Source organism: Prosopis cineraria, unplaced genomic scaffold, assembly GCF_029017545.1.
Source record: "Prosopis cineraria cultivar Desert tree isolate PC_DT_omini unplaced genomic scaffold, ASM2901754v1 PC7, whole genome shotgun sequence".
Taxonomy (NCBI): domain Eukaryota; kingdom Viridiplantae; phylum Streptophyta; class Magnoliopsida; order Fabales; family Fabaceae; genus Prosopis; species Prosopis cineraria.
Window position 1 is genome coordinate 30,321,544 of NW_026555338.1, and position 16,888 is coordinate 30,338,431.

Here is a 16,888-nt window from a genome sequence, read left to right on the forward strand (position 1 = left end):
ATAATTTAAAAATTTTTTTATGAAAGTTTTCTAAGAACTTTTATAAAAATTTTTTAAATCTAGAAATATGTATATTGTTTGATACAATATATATATATATATATATATATTAAGGGCTTATCACTTTATTGGTGCATGTAATGTATTGTACTTAAGCTTTTACATCATGATACTCTTATACACATTAAAATTATAAGTGATTCAATACAACCTAGCTACAAGTGTCACGCCCAGCAATATGAGAGTGACTGACATGGGATATGCACCTAAGCACACATCCCTTAAGTCTAATTCAAGAAATGTTTTATTTTAAAAATACTTTTCTTTTAAATAAAGCCTTAATATTTTTGTAAAAATTCTGACAAAATCTCCCCTAAGAATGGAATCTCCTAAAATTCTATAACTCAATAATTTTACATAGAATATAATATCAATCAGGAGCTTAACTCCTTCCAACTAGTAGATAACATATATCAAATTAGAAACCTAATCATAGGCTACGTGGAGCAACTAACCTTACTTCCAAAATAAAATACATGAGTTCAAATATTGAAATTAAAAGGAGATAATGCTAGGCAAAACTCCACCCAAAATAGATGTATGCCCTTCAAAGGTAAGCAGTACGATCATAGTCAACTAATAAATCTGAAAACAAAATAATTTTTAGTGAATAACGTCCCAATAATAAATAATTAAATATGAATAAAAGAAAAGTTAAAAAAAACAATAATGTAAGTTAAAAAGACAGCGATCTCCATAAGGATTCAAATAAATGCGGAATAAAACGATTCTATTTAACTTTAAATGAAATCTTGAACTATTAAATTATCATATCAAATATTGTTATAACTTAATTTCAAGGAAGCAAATAAGCAAAATAAATAATTAAAAATATATTGCTAATTAAAATCAATGGGATATGAAATCATTAAATAATCAAATTCATATTTATAAGGACTTATCAGAATAATTAACAATGTGGACACACAATCCACGAGGGTAAATAACCAAACATGGCTTATGCCACAAAAACAAACGTGGACATGCAGTCCATGAAGGTAAGTAACCAAACGCAGCTGAAACCATGAAACAAACGTGGACACACAGTCCACGAGGGCAATACAAACCAAATGCGGTGAGAGCCACGAAACAAACGTGAGTACTATGCTCACAAATAACCATTCTTTCATTTCACATGCGTTGGTCATCGCACGCGGCTAGCACCTCCTATGAACACCCTGCTAGCGAGGTATACCATAGCGTGTCAAGGGCTAATAGAATTGCCATTAGCAACCAGTGTTCTGTATAAAATTCCTTTTTAAAACCATTCTCAAACATGCGAGAAATTGATCACTATTCATCAAATTTTTCTTTTTAATGTCGAACTCGCATGAATCGTTTTTCCATAACAATTCAATAATTTCCAAAATGAAATCCCACAATTAGAATTCAAACTTATATTTACTGATTAACTAAAATGATCAATTCTAATAAAATAATTTCACAAAATAAAGTAATTTAATCAACAAAATATCTCATAATCATATTGCTATCGTAAAAAAATTTGCATAAAAATGTAATATTTGAATAAAGGAGATTTTAATGAAATATCAATTGAGATGCTATCCACTTACCTGTCATTTTCATAATTCAAATTTATCCTCTTAACTTTAATCAAATTTGTTCTCTTCCCAACTCCCTATAAATTATATTAAGATTTTATTCAATGCTCAACCATCACAATAATTCCTTTTCCAACCTCACTCACCACCAATATTAAGCTATAATACATTTCAAACTTTTGAAAAAAAAAAAAACACACTAGCACTTAATCAAGGCACCAAACTTACATCATTTCTAATCTGCTCATAAAATACTAGCATTCAATATTTTATCAATGATTATCCATCTCCAACAACTCAAAAATCACATTATTAATTTCATAGGCAACCATGTTCCATTGTATATCACTAACTACTAATGCCACCACTATCACTAGCTAGTCCCTGTCACCATCATCGGCCACGTTACCTCTACTACCAACCACCACCACAACAATCTAGACCATGATACTATCATCACCATAGCCGAACCACCAACATCACTAGCTGTCACCAATGCCTCCTTTAGCCGCACCATTGTCACCAGTCATCATTGCTTTCACCTCAAGTTGCTACTACCATCGTTACCACCATCAACTACCACTATCATCACTGCCCTTCTGTACACATTTTTTCTCAATCAAATCAAAATAAGTGAACTTTTGACTTGATTAGAAATAATGATGCTAAATATACAACTATCTAAGTTTTCTTAATCTTATAATCAATATAATTTCTCAATTGTTAACAAGTTAATAGCCCGAATAATGATTTATAAATGTTTAAACATCGATCATTTGGATCGAGTTCAAATTAATTTTGAACATTATCTCTAGAAAATGAGCGATTAAATAAACAAAAACAATTATCATTTTTTAAAACATTATACCAGTAACTGAAAATCTGGATATTCACATCATATCTAGTTAACAAGATCATGGAAGCAATAATAACAGGTACTAGCACTGATAAATAACAGGGATTAACCTAAGATTCTCCTTTCTTCTTACACCAGCGCCAAATGTCTCAGACATGTCAAATTCTTCATGAGTCATTCCATTTGGCAGCTTCCAATCAAAATGATACAGCAAATTAGCAAGCGGAAGCTCAATGTTAGGTATAGCGAAGTTAATTCCAGGACAGATTCTTCTTCCAGCACCAAATGGTATATAATCAAAGTTTGTTCCTCTAAAATCAATTGGATTATCCATGAATCTCTCTGGCTTGAAGGTCTCTGCTTCATCCCAAAACTTGGGATCTCTTCCTATTGCCCATCCATTGACAATGATTTTCGTCTTTTCAGGTATCTCATATCCATTGATCACACATCTTACAGTGTTTTCTCGTGGAAGTAACAACACCCCAGGAGGGTGCAATCTAAGAGTTTCTCTCACAATTGAGTCTAAGTATTTCAATTGGTCAATCTCACCTTCATCCACACATCCTTTTCCATGGTAGATTCTTCTGACCTCAGCTTGTGCTTTCTTCATCACCTTTGGGTTCTTCATCAATTCTGCCATGGCCCACTCTAGAGTAGTGGATGACGACTCAGATCCAGCAATGAACATATCCTGAAAATGGGTTAAAATCTCATTAAACAAATTGGTAAAACTGTACAATTTTAATAACCTTATAATAAATAAACATATGACACACACTCACGAGAATGACGGCTTTAATGTGCTTGTGAGTTAACGGAAGTTCTAAATCATTTTCCTGTTGAATCTTGAGAAGAACATCGAGCAGATTCTCCTCATTATTCGCACTACTTGTCTCTTTTCTTTCTTTGTTATCCTTGATGATTTCCTCCAATATTCCATCATTCAACTTGTGGACCCTTTCAACTTTAGCTCTCATCCCAGTAATCACTTGAAGCACTTTGGCAGAAGGAAAGAGATCAACAATTGAGAAACCACCCATCACCTTCATTATTTCCTTCAGAGCAGATATGAAAGCTTCTTGATGTCTAGATTTGTTACCAAAAGCTGCTCTTGCAATTATGGAATTAGTGGTTGTGAAAATTTTCTCACTCAGATTTATGATTGACCCTTCATTAGAGCATATGTCTTTGACAAGTGCAGAGACTTCCTCTTCCCTTATGAACCTGAAGGACCGAACACGCTTTGCTGTTAAAAGCTCTAAAGTACAGATTTTTCGAAGTTGCCTCCAATGGTTTCCATGGGGGGAAAATCCAATGTCTATGTTACTGTAAGTGATGATCTCAGCAGCAAGAAGATGGGGTCTATTGGAGAAGATAAGGTCGTGTGTTGTGAAGATCTGTTTGGCAATTTCAGAGGAAGAGACAATGATATTAGATGTCTCTCCAAGCTGAAGGTGCATTAAGGGTCCGTATTTGTTTGCCAAGTTTCTCAAGGAGTGATGGGGCAGTGACCCTACAATTTGGTGGATGTTCCCTATAAGAGGTAACTTCCGTGGCCCCGGAGGCAGGGTTAGGTTTTTGAAGGATTTCTTGGGATTTGATCGCTTGTAGATCAGAAGAAGAAAGCAAAACAAAGTGAAGAAGAAGATCTGAATCTCCATGGTTACGTACAGAAGTGCGATGTTAGTTTTTCGTCTAGGTTATTAGAATGCTTTATTAGTGGAAGTTCAATCCTAACCTTCCGTGCAGGAAGAAAATTCAATTAGAATGCTTATCGTGCAAGCTTGTGGACGAGAATCTTTCATAATAATAATAATAATAATAATAATAATAATAATAATAATAATAATAATAATAATAATAATAATCCATCGACCAAATGAAAAATAAATATTTTAAAATTGGTGGAGGATGCAAAGGAATTTGACTAAACCATTAAGAAAAGTTACTGTTAAAATTAGCACGGCCACGTATAATTTAGTTTTCTATTATACAGATTTGTTTTTTGTTCGAATTTCTATTCCACAGAATTGAGTGTTTGACTCGACAATAATTAATAAACGGTGTTATAAATGAAAATTTCGGTCATCGTACGATTTATGTTCAAAATTTTCTGGTTAAATATTCAATAAAATTTCCATTTTTCAAAAAGTACAATGAGTTAGTTCAATTAATTGATTTGGTACACAAATTAACTGGGATAAGAGCCATCTAAAATAACATGAGATACAAATAAAGGAAAAAGAATTTTTTCCAATATATGATACTAATCCAAACATATAAAGAAATCAATAATCATCAATATATATATAAGCAATGAACTAAATATTATTATTTAATTATTAATTAGCATGACATTTTTTTTAGGTATATTTGTGCAGGCAATGATCTTTTTTGTTGATTCGTGTTGAGGTTGCTTTTTTATTACTATTTTTTTTTGGGATAAAGTTGAGGTACTTTACTTTTAAAAGCCTAATACAAGTATTAGTCATTCTAATCAATGACTCACCACAATCTAGCCCAAAATTAAAGTGGATCATCTAGCACACTAATATCTAAAGCCCAAGCCTAGCTAGTGAAAATAAAAAGCTATCATCCAATCAACGGACGCTCGATAGAGTTGGCAAGAGTCACTATCTACATTCTTCAAGGTGAAGGTTCGAACCTTAAAAAGTAACAGACGTGATAATTAATGTAGCCTCAAAAAGGTTGTCCTGTCAATACCTCGCTACCAGCGTAAGATCTCCTCGTAGGGGGTTTGAATTAGTCTAGGACGGGCAATAAACTCAGAATACTTAGGATATCAAATAGTTTATACCAAAAAAAAAAAGAGCTATCATCCACCAAATTCTTACCTTATAACTCGCGAGTCTCTAAATAAGTAACATATTTGGGTTATTCATATTTAATGACATAAATGAAGTTCAGTGATAAATATTTATTTAATTAATAAGAATTTGATTTATAATTTGTAAGTATTTTCATAAAAGCCTGGAAATATCTTCATATCCTGATAAGTTTTTTTGGGATACAATTGATCACCTAGTAGCATAAATAAATTTGTTCATTGATAAAATACGATCTCAGATTCAGTTCATTTCCTTGACGGAAAGGGGAAAAAAATTGACTTATTTCAGAAGAATGGGATTGCTCATTAATAGATCATTGGTGGTGGAAAACTCGTCTGCTAGCTCGGTGGCATGCGCTACATCGTCCTTCTTGTAAAACAGGTGAAACAATTTGCACCAATTCCAAAACAAATGCTTCACATTTCTTGGCACTATGCTTCCTTCTTCCTTCACAACTAATCTCAACAGTTGTTTTCTCTTCTCATCCACCATTCTCTGCAGCTTCTCTATGATCTCTTCTTCACCCATAGCCCCTGACCCATGCATGAGTTCAACCGTTATTGAGTTGAACTTTCCTTGTTCTTTTTCCCTCTGCGAAAAAAGTTTATTTGGGAATTTGTCTTAAAAGTGCCCTGGATATATTGAATTCGCAAGTATATTATTGACTTCTGTTAGCTCAACTTTATCCAATTTTAACATGCAACTTTGTGAATTTGGATTTTATCAATTTCTCAAATCTTCATATTCAGTGAGTGTTCACGTTGTAACCGTAGGATTTCGACAGCATACACTTGAAAATTCATGTTTGACAAAAAATAAATAAAATGGTGAGTTAAATAATGGCTTTGTAAATATGCATTTCAATTATTTCCATGCAGTCATCTAAATTACTGGATTGAATTGTAATCTGGTGTTTTTCCTGCATGTTATGCTTACATTTCTGACAACCACTGGATTGAATTGACGATTGGTGCAGCGCTACGTGGAACACTTAGTGTGAGATGATTTGGGGCACTCACTCAATTTCAATACCAGCTTTTTTTCAAGTCGTGACCAATGACATTATTAGGAGGCATAGGAAAAGAAGAAGAGACTCACTTGGTAGCCATTGATATCATTGAGGAGACGCCCAGAAAAGCCAAGGGCCTCGAAGAGTTGATTGAACTCAGCACTTTGAATGATCTCTTCTGAAAGCTTAGGTCCCACAAGATACAGCCCTGGGATGAGTATTCCAATAGCAAATGATTTTATTGAATTGGGCAAATATTCCTCCCACGTTGGCACCTGCTTGGTTCTCCCCCACTCTGCTTCCTTTGAAAATGTTCTCAACACTTCCGCCCACCGCAACAAGCATCAACTCTTATGATTCAAGTTACAATATGTTCGATAGCAAATTTATATGATTGATGATAAATTGTCTCACAAGCTGAAGCACGTGGCACAACACACTTCGTCCTTGAACCTTAAATGCTTGGTCTGCAACCTCACAAATGATTCCCTTCAGCGGTAAGAATAATATCTTGACAGTCTCAGAACAACATTCTGCCCTCACATCTACGTCCCATCTGCAGATCAACGATAATAGTTACATATATAATCTTATATTTGCAGAGATAATCAATGGTATTAATCCAGAGTGAAAAATGAGAACGAATCGCATTACTTCTCCATGAGGTGTAAAAGGTTGATCTGTTCCTCTTTGAGAGCCCCAAACATCAAAGAAATCATCAACAATTCCTAAGCTGAGTCCGCTCTTTGCCCATGACAGACGAGCCTCGCTCAGTTCAGGCGAGCCATTTCCTACAAGGGCTATTATGTAGCAATACGCTACTTTAGCTCTCGGAAACTCCAATTTGTCCATCCCACTCTCCCTAAACCACCTGATTGTTATTATGTTTTATTAGCTCAACTTGGAACGGAAAATGAAAGAAATTTGTCATGCAAGGGATTCTTATAAGATAAGTGAGATTATAAGTTCGATGAGCGATTCATGGTGGAATTTTCACGAATAGAAGCAGTTATTGAGGATGGAAATCCACGTGATCACCTCTGATATTGCTTGAATTCTTCATGAATTACCGATTGGCGATGAATGAAGTTTTCCACCGCTAGCTCGAGAAATTCCTTATTTGCTAGATTCAAACAACTGCGAAAACAAGAGCCAAATAATTGGAAGTGGACCAGTTATAGCAGGGAGAGAAAGAGGAATTGAGAGTAATTGAGGAAGAAGGACAGAAAAAGTTTACCTGTAAGAAGTTTTCAGAGTTCTCTTCTGATCCACATTTTAATGCTCTATAGATCTTCTGTTTAATATACAATCCAAATACGTATGATGAGGCTACCGCACAGCAAAACGTAACTGGAATATCAAACACAAAATTTTGGATTCAGAATAATATACATGTACACACACACACACAGATATAGACAGTGGGTAGAGGTCCAGGTTTAACCCTTCAAATTTGAATGTGATAAGTGCCTTAAGCCCATCTATTCAATGAGTTTATTCAATGAGTTTCTTACATGACATAATACCAATCATTTAAATTAAATTGAATGGTTATGAGAAATTTTTTAATACAATGAATTCCAAATTTTTGAAAGAGATAACATATCTATGCAGTGCTTTAATTTTTGAAAGAAAATTTTTTTAATACAATGAATCTCAAATTTTTAATATCACATACGTATGCATAAATTTTTAGAAGAAGATACGTCTTTATAATTTTTAAGCACTGGCGAAATCTAATAATTATAATTGAGACACTCATTTAATAAGATGACTTAAGCACTCATGGAGATTTGGATTTACCAAAATTGATTTTGAGATATTACTAATTACTATACCTCATGGTCAATATAATTAAGAGGTTTATGATCAGGTGTTGATGACGAGGACCAATATTTGTCCGGGAAGAGTCTGGTCCAAGAGTATATAGTTCGTGCAGAACTGAATCATTTGTGGAATGAAGAACAATCTGGGAAGCCTTATGTAACTCCAAAGCAGAATCAACATCCTTCAAATATCCCTGTAGGGTGTTGCAGAATTTGTCTTCTGAAAATTGACTTAGTGCCTCTAATCAAAACAAATAATTGATTAATTAATTATCAGATTATCTCTCTGTGAAATAATTTCCCTCCATACATAGCATTGATATGTTTGAAATATCACGAAACCTGAAGAAACATCATATCCATGCGAGCTTAGTAAGTGAAATGCCACAGCACATGTGGTGGGTTCCAAACATATATCATCCTCCTGCTGCTGCCACAATCTGCTTGTAGTAAACAAAATAGAAATATATAACTTTAATTTTATCAAGCATGGAATCTGTATAAAGATCTGATATTTAGATATGCTTAATTATTACCTGTATGTTTGATCCAATACTGTCTGGATTTCCTCTTGGAAATGATAATCAATCCCCAATTTTTCTAGACTATCAACCATATAGATTAGGGCGTACACACACATCAAAAGGATACAACGTTGGAACTGAGAAAATTTATAAATTTATACACGCACGCACAACATGCATTAGTATGGATAGGATTGAAGATGAGAAAAAAATCATAATAGTATTGAAAAAAGACAAACCAGCATTTCCAAATTTATCTACCAGTGAAAGTAGATAATCAAAACATTGTGTATTATTAAGATGAGTAAAAGCAGTTGCAGTAGCAGCTGGCGAGTTAAATAACGACCCATTCTTTCTTTGATATTTCACAGCCATTTCCCAATCTTGAAACCTTCCCAATCCTTCTGAAATATAAGTTAAATATGCTTTCCATCCTTCTGAATTTCTTCCAGCGCAGCCTCTACATGTTGAGCTCAAAGAAGCCTATTAATTCATAAACATATAATTTCTGAAAGCTCACAGACGCGCGCGCGCGCGCACGCACACGCACACTCTCTTACACTTTTTTAAGTTCCTCTTTTGGATGAGTGACTGTAGACGTTCCCCTCCAAGAGAAAGATTGAGGTCGAATTTTTGGGCTTCCTCAATCAAGTGAGAGAATATAATATCAAATCCAATTGGAGACTATTGTTTATCGTCGACAGCTGAACCAATGTTTGACTCTAATATATTCAAGTCCTTCAACAACATGCAAAACATTCTCTAGTTACTTAATTAACTAGCAAATTACAAAAAAAAACCGATTTAAACAAACCTAATGTAATGATCTAAAATTTTAAAATTTAATAAATTTTTTCTCATTTAATATTTAATTTATTTATTTTAATTTTAAGACAAATGAGAAGTAGTAGCTCAATAAAATTTATATTAGGTATTTATATGAAGATTTAGAGTTTAAATCTTACTTAAATCAAATGTTAATTCTATTTATTTATTTTTTATGGAGAAAGTGCCTTTGCCTTTTATTGTAAAATATATTAATAATGATAATGAAAATAAAATTTGACGGGTCTTTGTTTGTAATTTTTTCACTAACCTTTTTATTTTATTTTCTTCATTCTCCTTTTGTCGGTGAGCTACAGATCAGAGCGGGGAGAGGGAGAGAGCTTGCGTGATTCTCTTCTCTGTTTTTCTTCTTCTTCCGCATCGTGCACTCCTCCGGCTTCTTCCTTCTCTATCCACCGCTTATCACCGGCGTCAGTGCTCAGGATTGCCGCGTTCCGCCACTGCTCTGCCAATTATTATCCGAACAGAGGCCATTCATCCTCCCCTGCCCTGTGCTTGCCGTGAACTTGCTATTTTTGAGGAATAAGTCGCGAGTTCCTCCCTCTTGGTTCTGTTGGTTCTTTTCTAGTTCTGCATCAGATTGATGGTGCTCCTTCTCTATTCTCAGTTCGTGTTGTAGCATGGGTGCTCGAAAGTTTTCTCCTTCCTTGCGTTGCTATCGCTCTCACTGTTCGGTATGGCTGTGGGTGCTGTATTTGGTTACTGATCTTCCTCCTCCCCTATTTATGTTGACTACTTCTTTCTTTTTACCTTCTCCGTCGTTGTTAATTCAGGGCAGAAGCTTAGAATTCTTCTCCTCGTTGAATTCCCCGCGTTCGTATGTTTTAGTGGTTGAGATTGTAATTTGTTCCTCTTTGCTGAATCTGTGTGTTTATGTGTGAGAAGTGATTAGTGTGAAATTTCTACGTCTTTCCCGTTCCATGTGCTGTGTGAATTTATTTGACAGTAGTTATAGTGCGGTTTAAGCAAGCTAGAATTCTAGTCTATTGAAAAAGTAGTGTGGGCTTCGGTTGTGTTTAAATTAGATTGATTTTGGAGAAGGAACGAACTTGGCTTGTTGAAATAAGTAATGTATTGATGCTGTACAAGCGTTGTAGAAATTGTGGGATGAGATATGAAGGTAGAGCTTAATATTAAAAATTTTTAATCTTGGTGCCGATTTGAGGAATTGTTTGTTTAGGGAGAGTTGCTTGATTTTGAATTTTCAAAAATTTTGAATGCTATTATTTTATAAATTGAACTTGCTATTGTGTAGAAATTGGCTTGTGAAACTGTTTATAAACTATTTAAACTCTTGAAAATTGTATAATTATTAATAAATTGTTAGATAGTGATGGAAGGTTAGAAAATTTACATCGAATGGTTAAAAATAATGTAATTAAGGTGTTTAATGCTAAGCGTAAGAGAGAATTATATTTCAAATAAATAGGTTGGCATGTCTAAAGAAATATGAAAGAAATTAGTAATATAAATAATAATACTTTGACAAACTCTAAAGCATGAATTTTAATCTTGAAATTTTAAATGATGGTGGTTGGTTGAAATTGTATTAAGGGTGGAAAGAAGTCTTTATAATTTATAAAAAATTTATTAAAATTTTTATTTATTCATATCTTTATAGAATGTGTGGAACGAAAAGATCTTGATATGAATTGAAGAAATAAAATATTTGAAATTTGGAATCCGACAAGTAAATAACACCCCAATTAACTTATCAATAGAAGTGTTTCATTGAAATTGTTATATTTTTATGTATGTTATTCTTATTAACAACTATGATTAATATTAGTTATCGTGTTAATTAAATTATTTTATTTTTATATTATAAAATCATGTAAATGGATAACATCCTAATTAATTTATATATTCACAAACTTTCTCTTATCAAATATTATGTTTGACAATTTACAATTTTTAATTTATGTTTTGATTATAGTTATTAATTAAATTTCTTTAGTTCTTGAAGTTGTCATGATATATATATTTATAAGATTGATGAAAATGCTTTTATAAATTCTAATAATTTTTTTATAAAGACAATTATGAAAATTGGTGAAAAATTTATGAATAATTGGTTGTGAATTTTCATATTTGAAAGGATTGATGTTTTAAATGGTTCATGCGAGTTTGATATTGAGAAGGGAAAATTTTACTTTGAAAGTGATGATTTTCTCGCATGTTTAAAAATAAATTTAAAGGAGACTTTATATAGAAACAAGTGATTACTAATAGTAATTTCATTAACCCTTAACGCGCCATGGTCAATGATTAGTTTAATTTTTATAAACTTTGTTATCATATTTATTATTTGTGCGTCTCATACTCACGTTTATTTTCATGGCTCGAGTCGCGTTTGGTTAGCATTATTATCGTGAATTGTGTGTCTATGTTTGTTTTGTGGCTTCGACTACGTTTAATTACTTACCCTCGTAAATTATATGTCTACATTTGTCTTGGTGACATAAATCATATTTGGTTACTTACCATTATGGATTGTATGTCCACGTTTGTTTCTTGTTCTGTTAAATTTTAAATTTTTAATCAGCTTGTTTATTTAAAAATTTTAATGGTTTCAGTTAGTAAGTGTACTACTTTTATTCAAAGAGTAAATTGTTCTCCTTTACATATTAGAATTAAGTAATTTTAATTCATTTACATAATTATCTATAGATTTAATAAGTTATTATATTGAATTATTTTTCTTTCAATTATTTTATATAATAGCAAGTTTATTATTTTTTTCTTTTAAACTATATCATTGGGGATGTTATTTATTAAAAAATTATTTTAATCTCAAATATATTAGTTGAAGCTAAACTGTCACGTCTCAAAAATTGAGGGTGACTGGCACGAGATGTAAACCATATCGCACATCCCTCAAGCCTTAAATTGAAAGATTTTTTTTCTATTTACTAAAACATAGTTATATTTATATTGATTTATAACATGTATGATCATTTTCATCTTAATAAAATTTTTAATATTTTTGTAAAAATTTGGGTAGAACCTTTCCTGTAAATAAGGTCTCTCAAAAACTCTACAACACAATATTTTGTACAAAAAATTATTTTAATCAAGAGCTCAACTCTTTCCAGTCAGGAAACAAAATAAGCAACAAAATAAAAAACTTAGTTATAGATTATGTAAAATACCTAAATATAAATTTACAAAAAACAAAATTCCATAACTCAAATTTTAATTTTACATAAAAAACTTCAACTTTAGGTTCTTCAATTCTGGTCAATAATAAATTCCCTCAACACTCATAAACAAAAGGTTCAGCATTGGTTACACTATTTGGATCAAAATTATTTTCAATAAATAATGTCCCAATAACAAATAATTAAATATGAATAAAAAATTTAAAAATAATTATGTAAATTAAAAAGACAACAATCCATAAAAATTCAAATAAAATTAGAATAAAAGATTTAATATAACTTTAAATAAAATCTTAAACCATTAAGTTACCATAACAACTATTCTTATCACTTAATTTCAAGGAAGCAGTTAAACAAAATAAGTAATTAAAAATAGATTATTAATTAAAATCAATGGGATATAAAATCATTAAATAATCAAATTCATATTTATAAGGATTTGTCAGAACAATTAATAAATGTAGACACACAATCCACGAGAGTAAGTAACCAAATGTGGTCGAAGTTATAAAACAAATGTGGATACACAATCTATGAGGATAAGTAATCAGACGTGGTGGAAGTCACGAAACAGACGTAGGTACGAGACCCATGAATATCAAACATGAGAATAGAACTCACGAAAGTCAAACTAGCTAATCATTGATCATGGCACGCCAAAGGCTAAGGAAATTGTCATTAGTAACCAGTGTTTTATATACAATCCCTTTTTAAATTCATTTTCAAATATGCAAGAAAATTATCACTTTTAAAAATGTAATTTCTCTTCCAATTATCAAACTGACATAAAATGTATAAGAACATAAATTTATTTGAATATAAAAAGTCATAATTAATATATCATAAATCGTTGACTAATTTTTATAGTTGATTTTATCAATTAAAGGATTACTAGAATTTGTAAAAGTATTTTCGTTATTCTGAAACATAAAAGTCATGACTCCAAGAAGTAAAGCAATTTAATTAACAAAAGTAGCTAAAGCAAGAAAAATATATAAATATTTTTAAATTATTAAAAATAATATTTTGATAAAAAAAATTCTGATACATAAATTGACTGGAACATTATTCACTTACCTGAAATGTTTTCAAGATTCAAAGTTCACCTCATATAACTTCAACTGAATTTTCTCTTTTTTAAATACCCTATAAAATATATCAAAGTCTTCATTGACACTGAATAAGTTCAAGAATTTTTTTCCAACATTATCAACCCCAACTATAATAGATTTGAAATTTTTGAACTAAGACTTTACACATAAAAATTGCTCAATAGCCATTACTAATTACTCCATTAAATTAAATTTTTTTTAGGACACCCAGTGTACATTATTTCCAAACCACACAATAAACTTTTTCAACATTCAACTAACTACACACATATCTCCGCCATGCTTCATTGTTAAATTTCTTTACAATATTCAAGTTAGGTTCAAAAATCATTAACATTAAATTAAATATACGTCTTATATGTGAGTTAGTTAAATTCCAAAATACATATTCAAATAAAATTCTTTCTAACAAGCATTTTATTGAACACTTCATAGACATCAAGTCTTACCAACTTTTCCCTCATCAATTCTAACTCCCAAAATTTACAATGAAAATATTTAAATCCTTCAAACTCCTATATATATAAATGCTTTAATAGAAAATTAATCTCAACCACAGATAAGTCCCAATTCTTATCTATGCATTTCACATGGTTAAAGGAAAATAAAGTCCACAATTTAGCCAAAACACAAGCACAGAGCGTTCGTGTCGGTGAACGAGAAGAAGGAAATGGATTGGACGAGTGCTCTGTTTTCGCGTAAGTGATATAAATTCTGAGCAAAATAATGATAATAATAATAATAATAATAATTGGAAAAACTATGGGAAATGACACAAGAAACAATTATAAGAAAAGGTACAAACTTTTTTCATAATTTAAAACAAAATAGAACTATATTTTTTTTTAGTAAAATTCAAACTTTGATCTTTAAAAATTTAAGATAAATTCCTTTAAATTACTGCTCTTTACTTATTATAAAACTAACTTAAATAAAATATCAATTGAGAGAAAAATTAATTTACATTACCTTTAAAAAAATTTAGGTCATTACATAAACTTCCTACCGATCATAGAGGGATTGATAGCTATGCTTGGTGAATACTTATTTTGGAACTGCCTTTTTTTGTGAAGTAAATTCTAAAGTCTGTGTATTATGCTTTGGAAACATAAGTTATGGCTAGAACCTTTAATTTGCTATATGTTCTGTCTTCTGATTGAAAGGGGACTGAGCTCCTGATTGATTTAAATAATGTGCTTGAAATATTATATTGCAAAATTTAGGAAGATTATATTTATAGAGAATGTTCTGTCAAAATTTTAAAAAAATAATAAAATAAAATAATGAAGTTTTGATTAATAAGTAAATGATCGTGCATATTATAAATCAATATAAACATAATTATATTTTATTAATGAAAAGATTTTGTTAATTTAAAACTTAAAAAATATATGATATAGTTCACATTTTATATTAGTTATCTTTTATTTTTAGAGCATGACACCTAATCTACAAAAGATAAATACTACTGATGAGAGGCAATTGAAGTTAGAGAGGGCTGGGTACAAAGTGGTGGTGGTTCCCTCGGGAGTATCGGAGCCCACACTTATCTTCTTATCTCTGAGTTTAACATGAAATATTTCTCGATAAAATTTAAAGTTCAAACACTCTTCAGCGATTCTTTGGTGAGACAATCAAATCTAGATGAATCATATATAAATAGTACCTTTATTAGTTTGCTGTTCGCCGACACCCCATCGCTTAAGAGCAAGGACACAGGCCAAGGTAGATAGAAGAGAATCTTTGGTGAGTAACTCGTGACGATGAGGAAGACTCCATGATCCATCATTCTGTTGATTCTCTAATAACCAGTTCAGAGACCGAGGAAACAAAGGAGCTTCTGGAGAAGAAGGTGATGGGATCATTACCACCCAAGCTGTATTATAAGTTGATACAGAAAGGTTGACTTTATTGAACATCTTTTTTATTCTCTCTTTCTTAACCTCAAACACCTGCAATTATTTTTTTTTATTGAAGTTCTCGTTGCTGTCATAAGAAATATATTCACAGATATTAATAATAATTACGAAAGAGAAGTTAAAAGTGGATATATACAATATTTGGTTTGCTCTGAACTTTATTCTCTGCGTTGGTGAGTACAGCCGCGGTTGCTGCAACAACAAAACATAAAGAGATTAATATGCAAAATTGCAGAAAGCACGAGAAAGTGCAGTGGAGGTTGAAAAGAATTGAAGTCATGCAGAAAGAAAGAAGAGAGTTCAATAATTAATCTGAGCATGAACACGAAAGCACAGAGATTCATACCTGGGGCGACGGAAGTCTGAAAGAGGGGATGTGAAAGAGACATCGTGGTGTTCATGCCTATGAGCTATGGAGTTTACAGCCAAAAGCATCATTTGATATAAAAGAGATGATAGTGTTAATATAAATTACATAGTTTAATATTACTAATTATCTTTAATTAACTCTAATTAAACCTTCAATTCAAAAATCACATTGTGGTCTTCTACCCACAACCAAATTCATTTTTAAATTTTATTAGTTCATTTAGACTCTAATTAGTCTAATTAACAATACTAGTAACTCAGAACCTCCTTAGCTTAACTAATTAGCTTTAGTATTTACTCCAAACCCTACTATTAAATCCTAAAACATCGATAACATCATAATCCAAAGATTAGATATTTAAATTAACACCTATTAATCTCATTAAAGTCAGAATTTTAAGCAAAACCACAATTCATTTTCAAACTTCCAAAAAACTACTCACAAACAGTGATGGAAATGTATAAGAGAGAAAGAGAAGAGGTTGTAGACACTTATTAAAGTGATTATAAGCTATAAATAGACTCAATTGTACACTCACAACAAATTCTAATAGAGCTCTCCTTATTCACCTTCAAACTCCCACTTAATTTTCTAATTTTTTGAGTTGAAATGTGAATTTAAATATTTAAAAATTGAGTTTTGATCGCAATCAAGAAACTTTTGGCTATAGTCAAAGACCAAAAATTAAGGTTGTGAACATGGCCCATCTAACTTGGCTCAAATGTGACTCAATACCATCTATGGTCTAATTTTAAGCTCTAATTAGGATTTAATAGACCCATTAGCTATCC

General features: G+C 31.5%; 2 protein-coding genes and 1 long non-coding RNA gene across 4 annotated transcripts; all 3 read right to left on the reverse strand.

Annotated features, from left to right (window-relative positions):
- Window positions 1-493: 493 nt before the first annotated feature.
- LOC129315660 (cytochrome P450 71D10-like) lies at window positions 494-4,200 on the reverse strand. 2 transcript variants are annotated; one of them, XM_054959546.1, is made up of 3 exons: window positions 3,264-4,200; window positions 2,589-3,172; window positions 494-645 (listed from the first exon to the last, which is right to left on the reverse strand). In XM_054959546.1, the coding sequence occupies exons 1-3, from the start codon at window positions 4,140-4,142 to the stop codon at window positions 633-635; spliced, it is 1,476 nt and encodes a 491-aa protein (XP_054815521.1). In that variant the 5' UTR covers window positions 4,143-4,200; the 3' UTR covers window positions 494-632. The 2 variants fall into 2 exon arrangements, with proteins under 2 accessions (XP_054815521.1, XP_054815520.1); XM_054959545.1 differs by lacking the exon at window positions 494-645 and adding an exon at window positions 1,480-2,221.
- Window positions 4,201-5,480: 1,280 nt separating this feature from the next.
- On the reverse strand, window positions 5,481-8,821 carry LOC129315662 (uncharacterized). Its single transcript, XR_008594553.1, has 8 exons — window positions 8,702-8,821; window positions 8,508-8,605; window positions 8,178-8,406; window positions 7,577-7,689; window positions 7,378-7,476; window positions 6,994-7,210; window positions 6,429-6,895; window positions 5,481-5,921 (listed from the first exon to the last, which is right to left on the reverse strand). It is a non-coding gene; the product is annotated as an uncharacterized LOC129315662 (long non-coding RNA).
- Window positions 8,822-9,825: 1,004 nt separating this feature from the next.
- On the reverse strand, window positions 9,826-16,123 carry LOC129316718 (ent-kaurene synthase 5, chloroplastic-like). Its single transcript, XM_054961111.1, has 4 exons — window positions 16,074-16,123; window positions 15,864-15,919; window positions 15,475-15,760; window positions 9,826-9,980 (listed from the first exon to the last, which is right to left on the reverse strand). Exons 1-4 carry the CDS (start codon window positions 16,114-16,116, stop codon window positions 9,826-9,828), a joined length of 540 nt encoding a protein of 179 aa, XP_054817086.1. The 5' UTR covers window positions 16,117-16,123.
- Window positions 16,124-16,888: the final 765 nt, after the last annotated feature.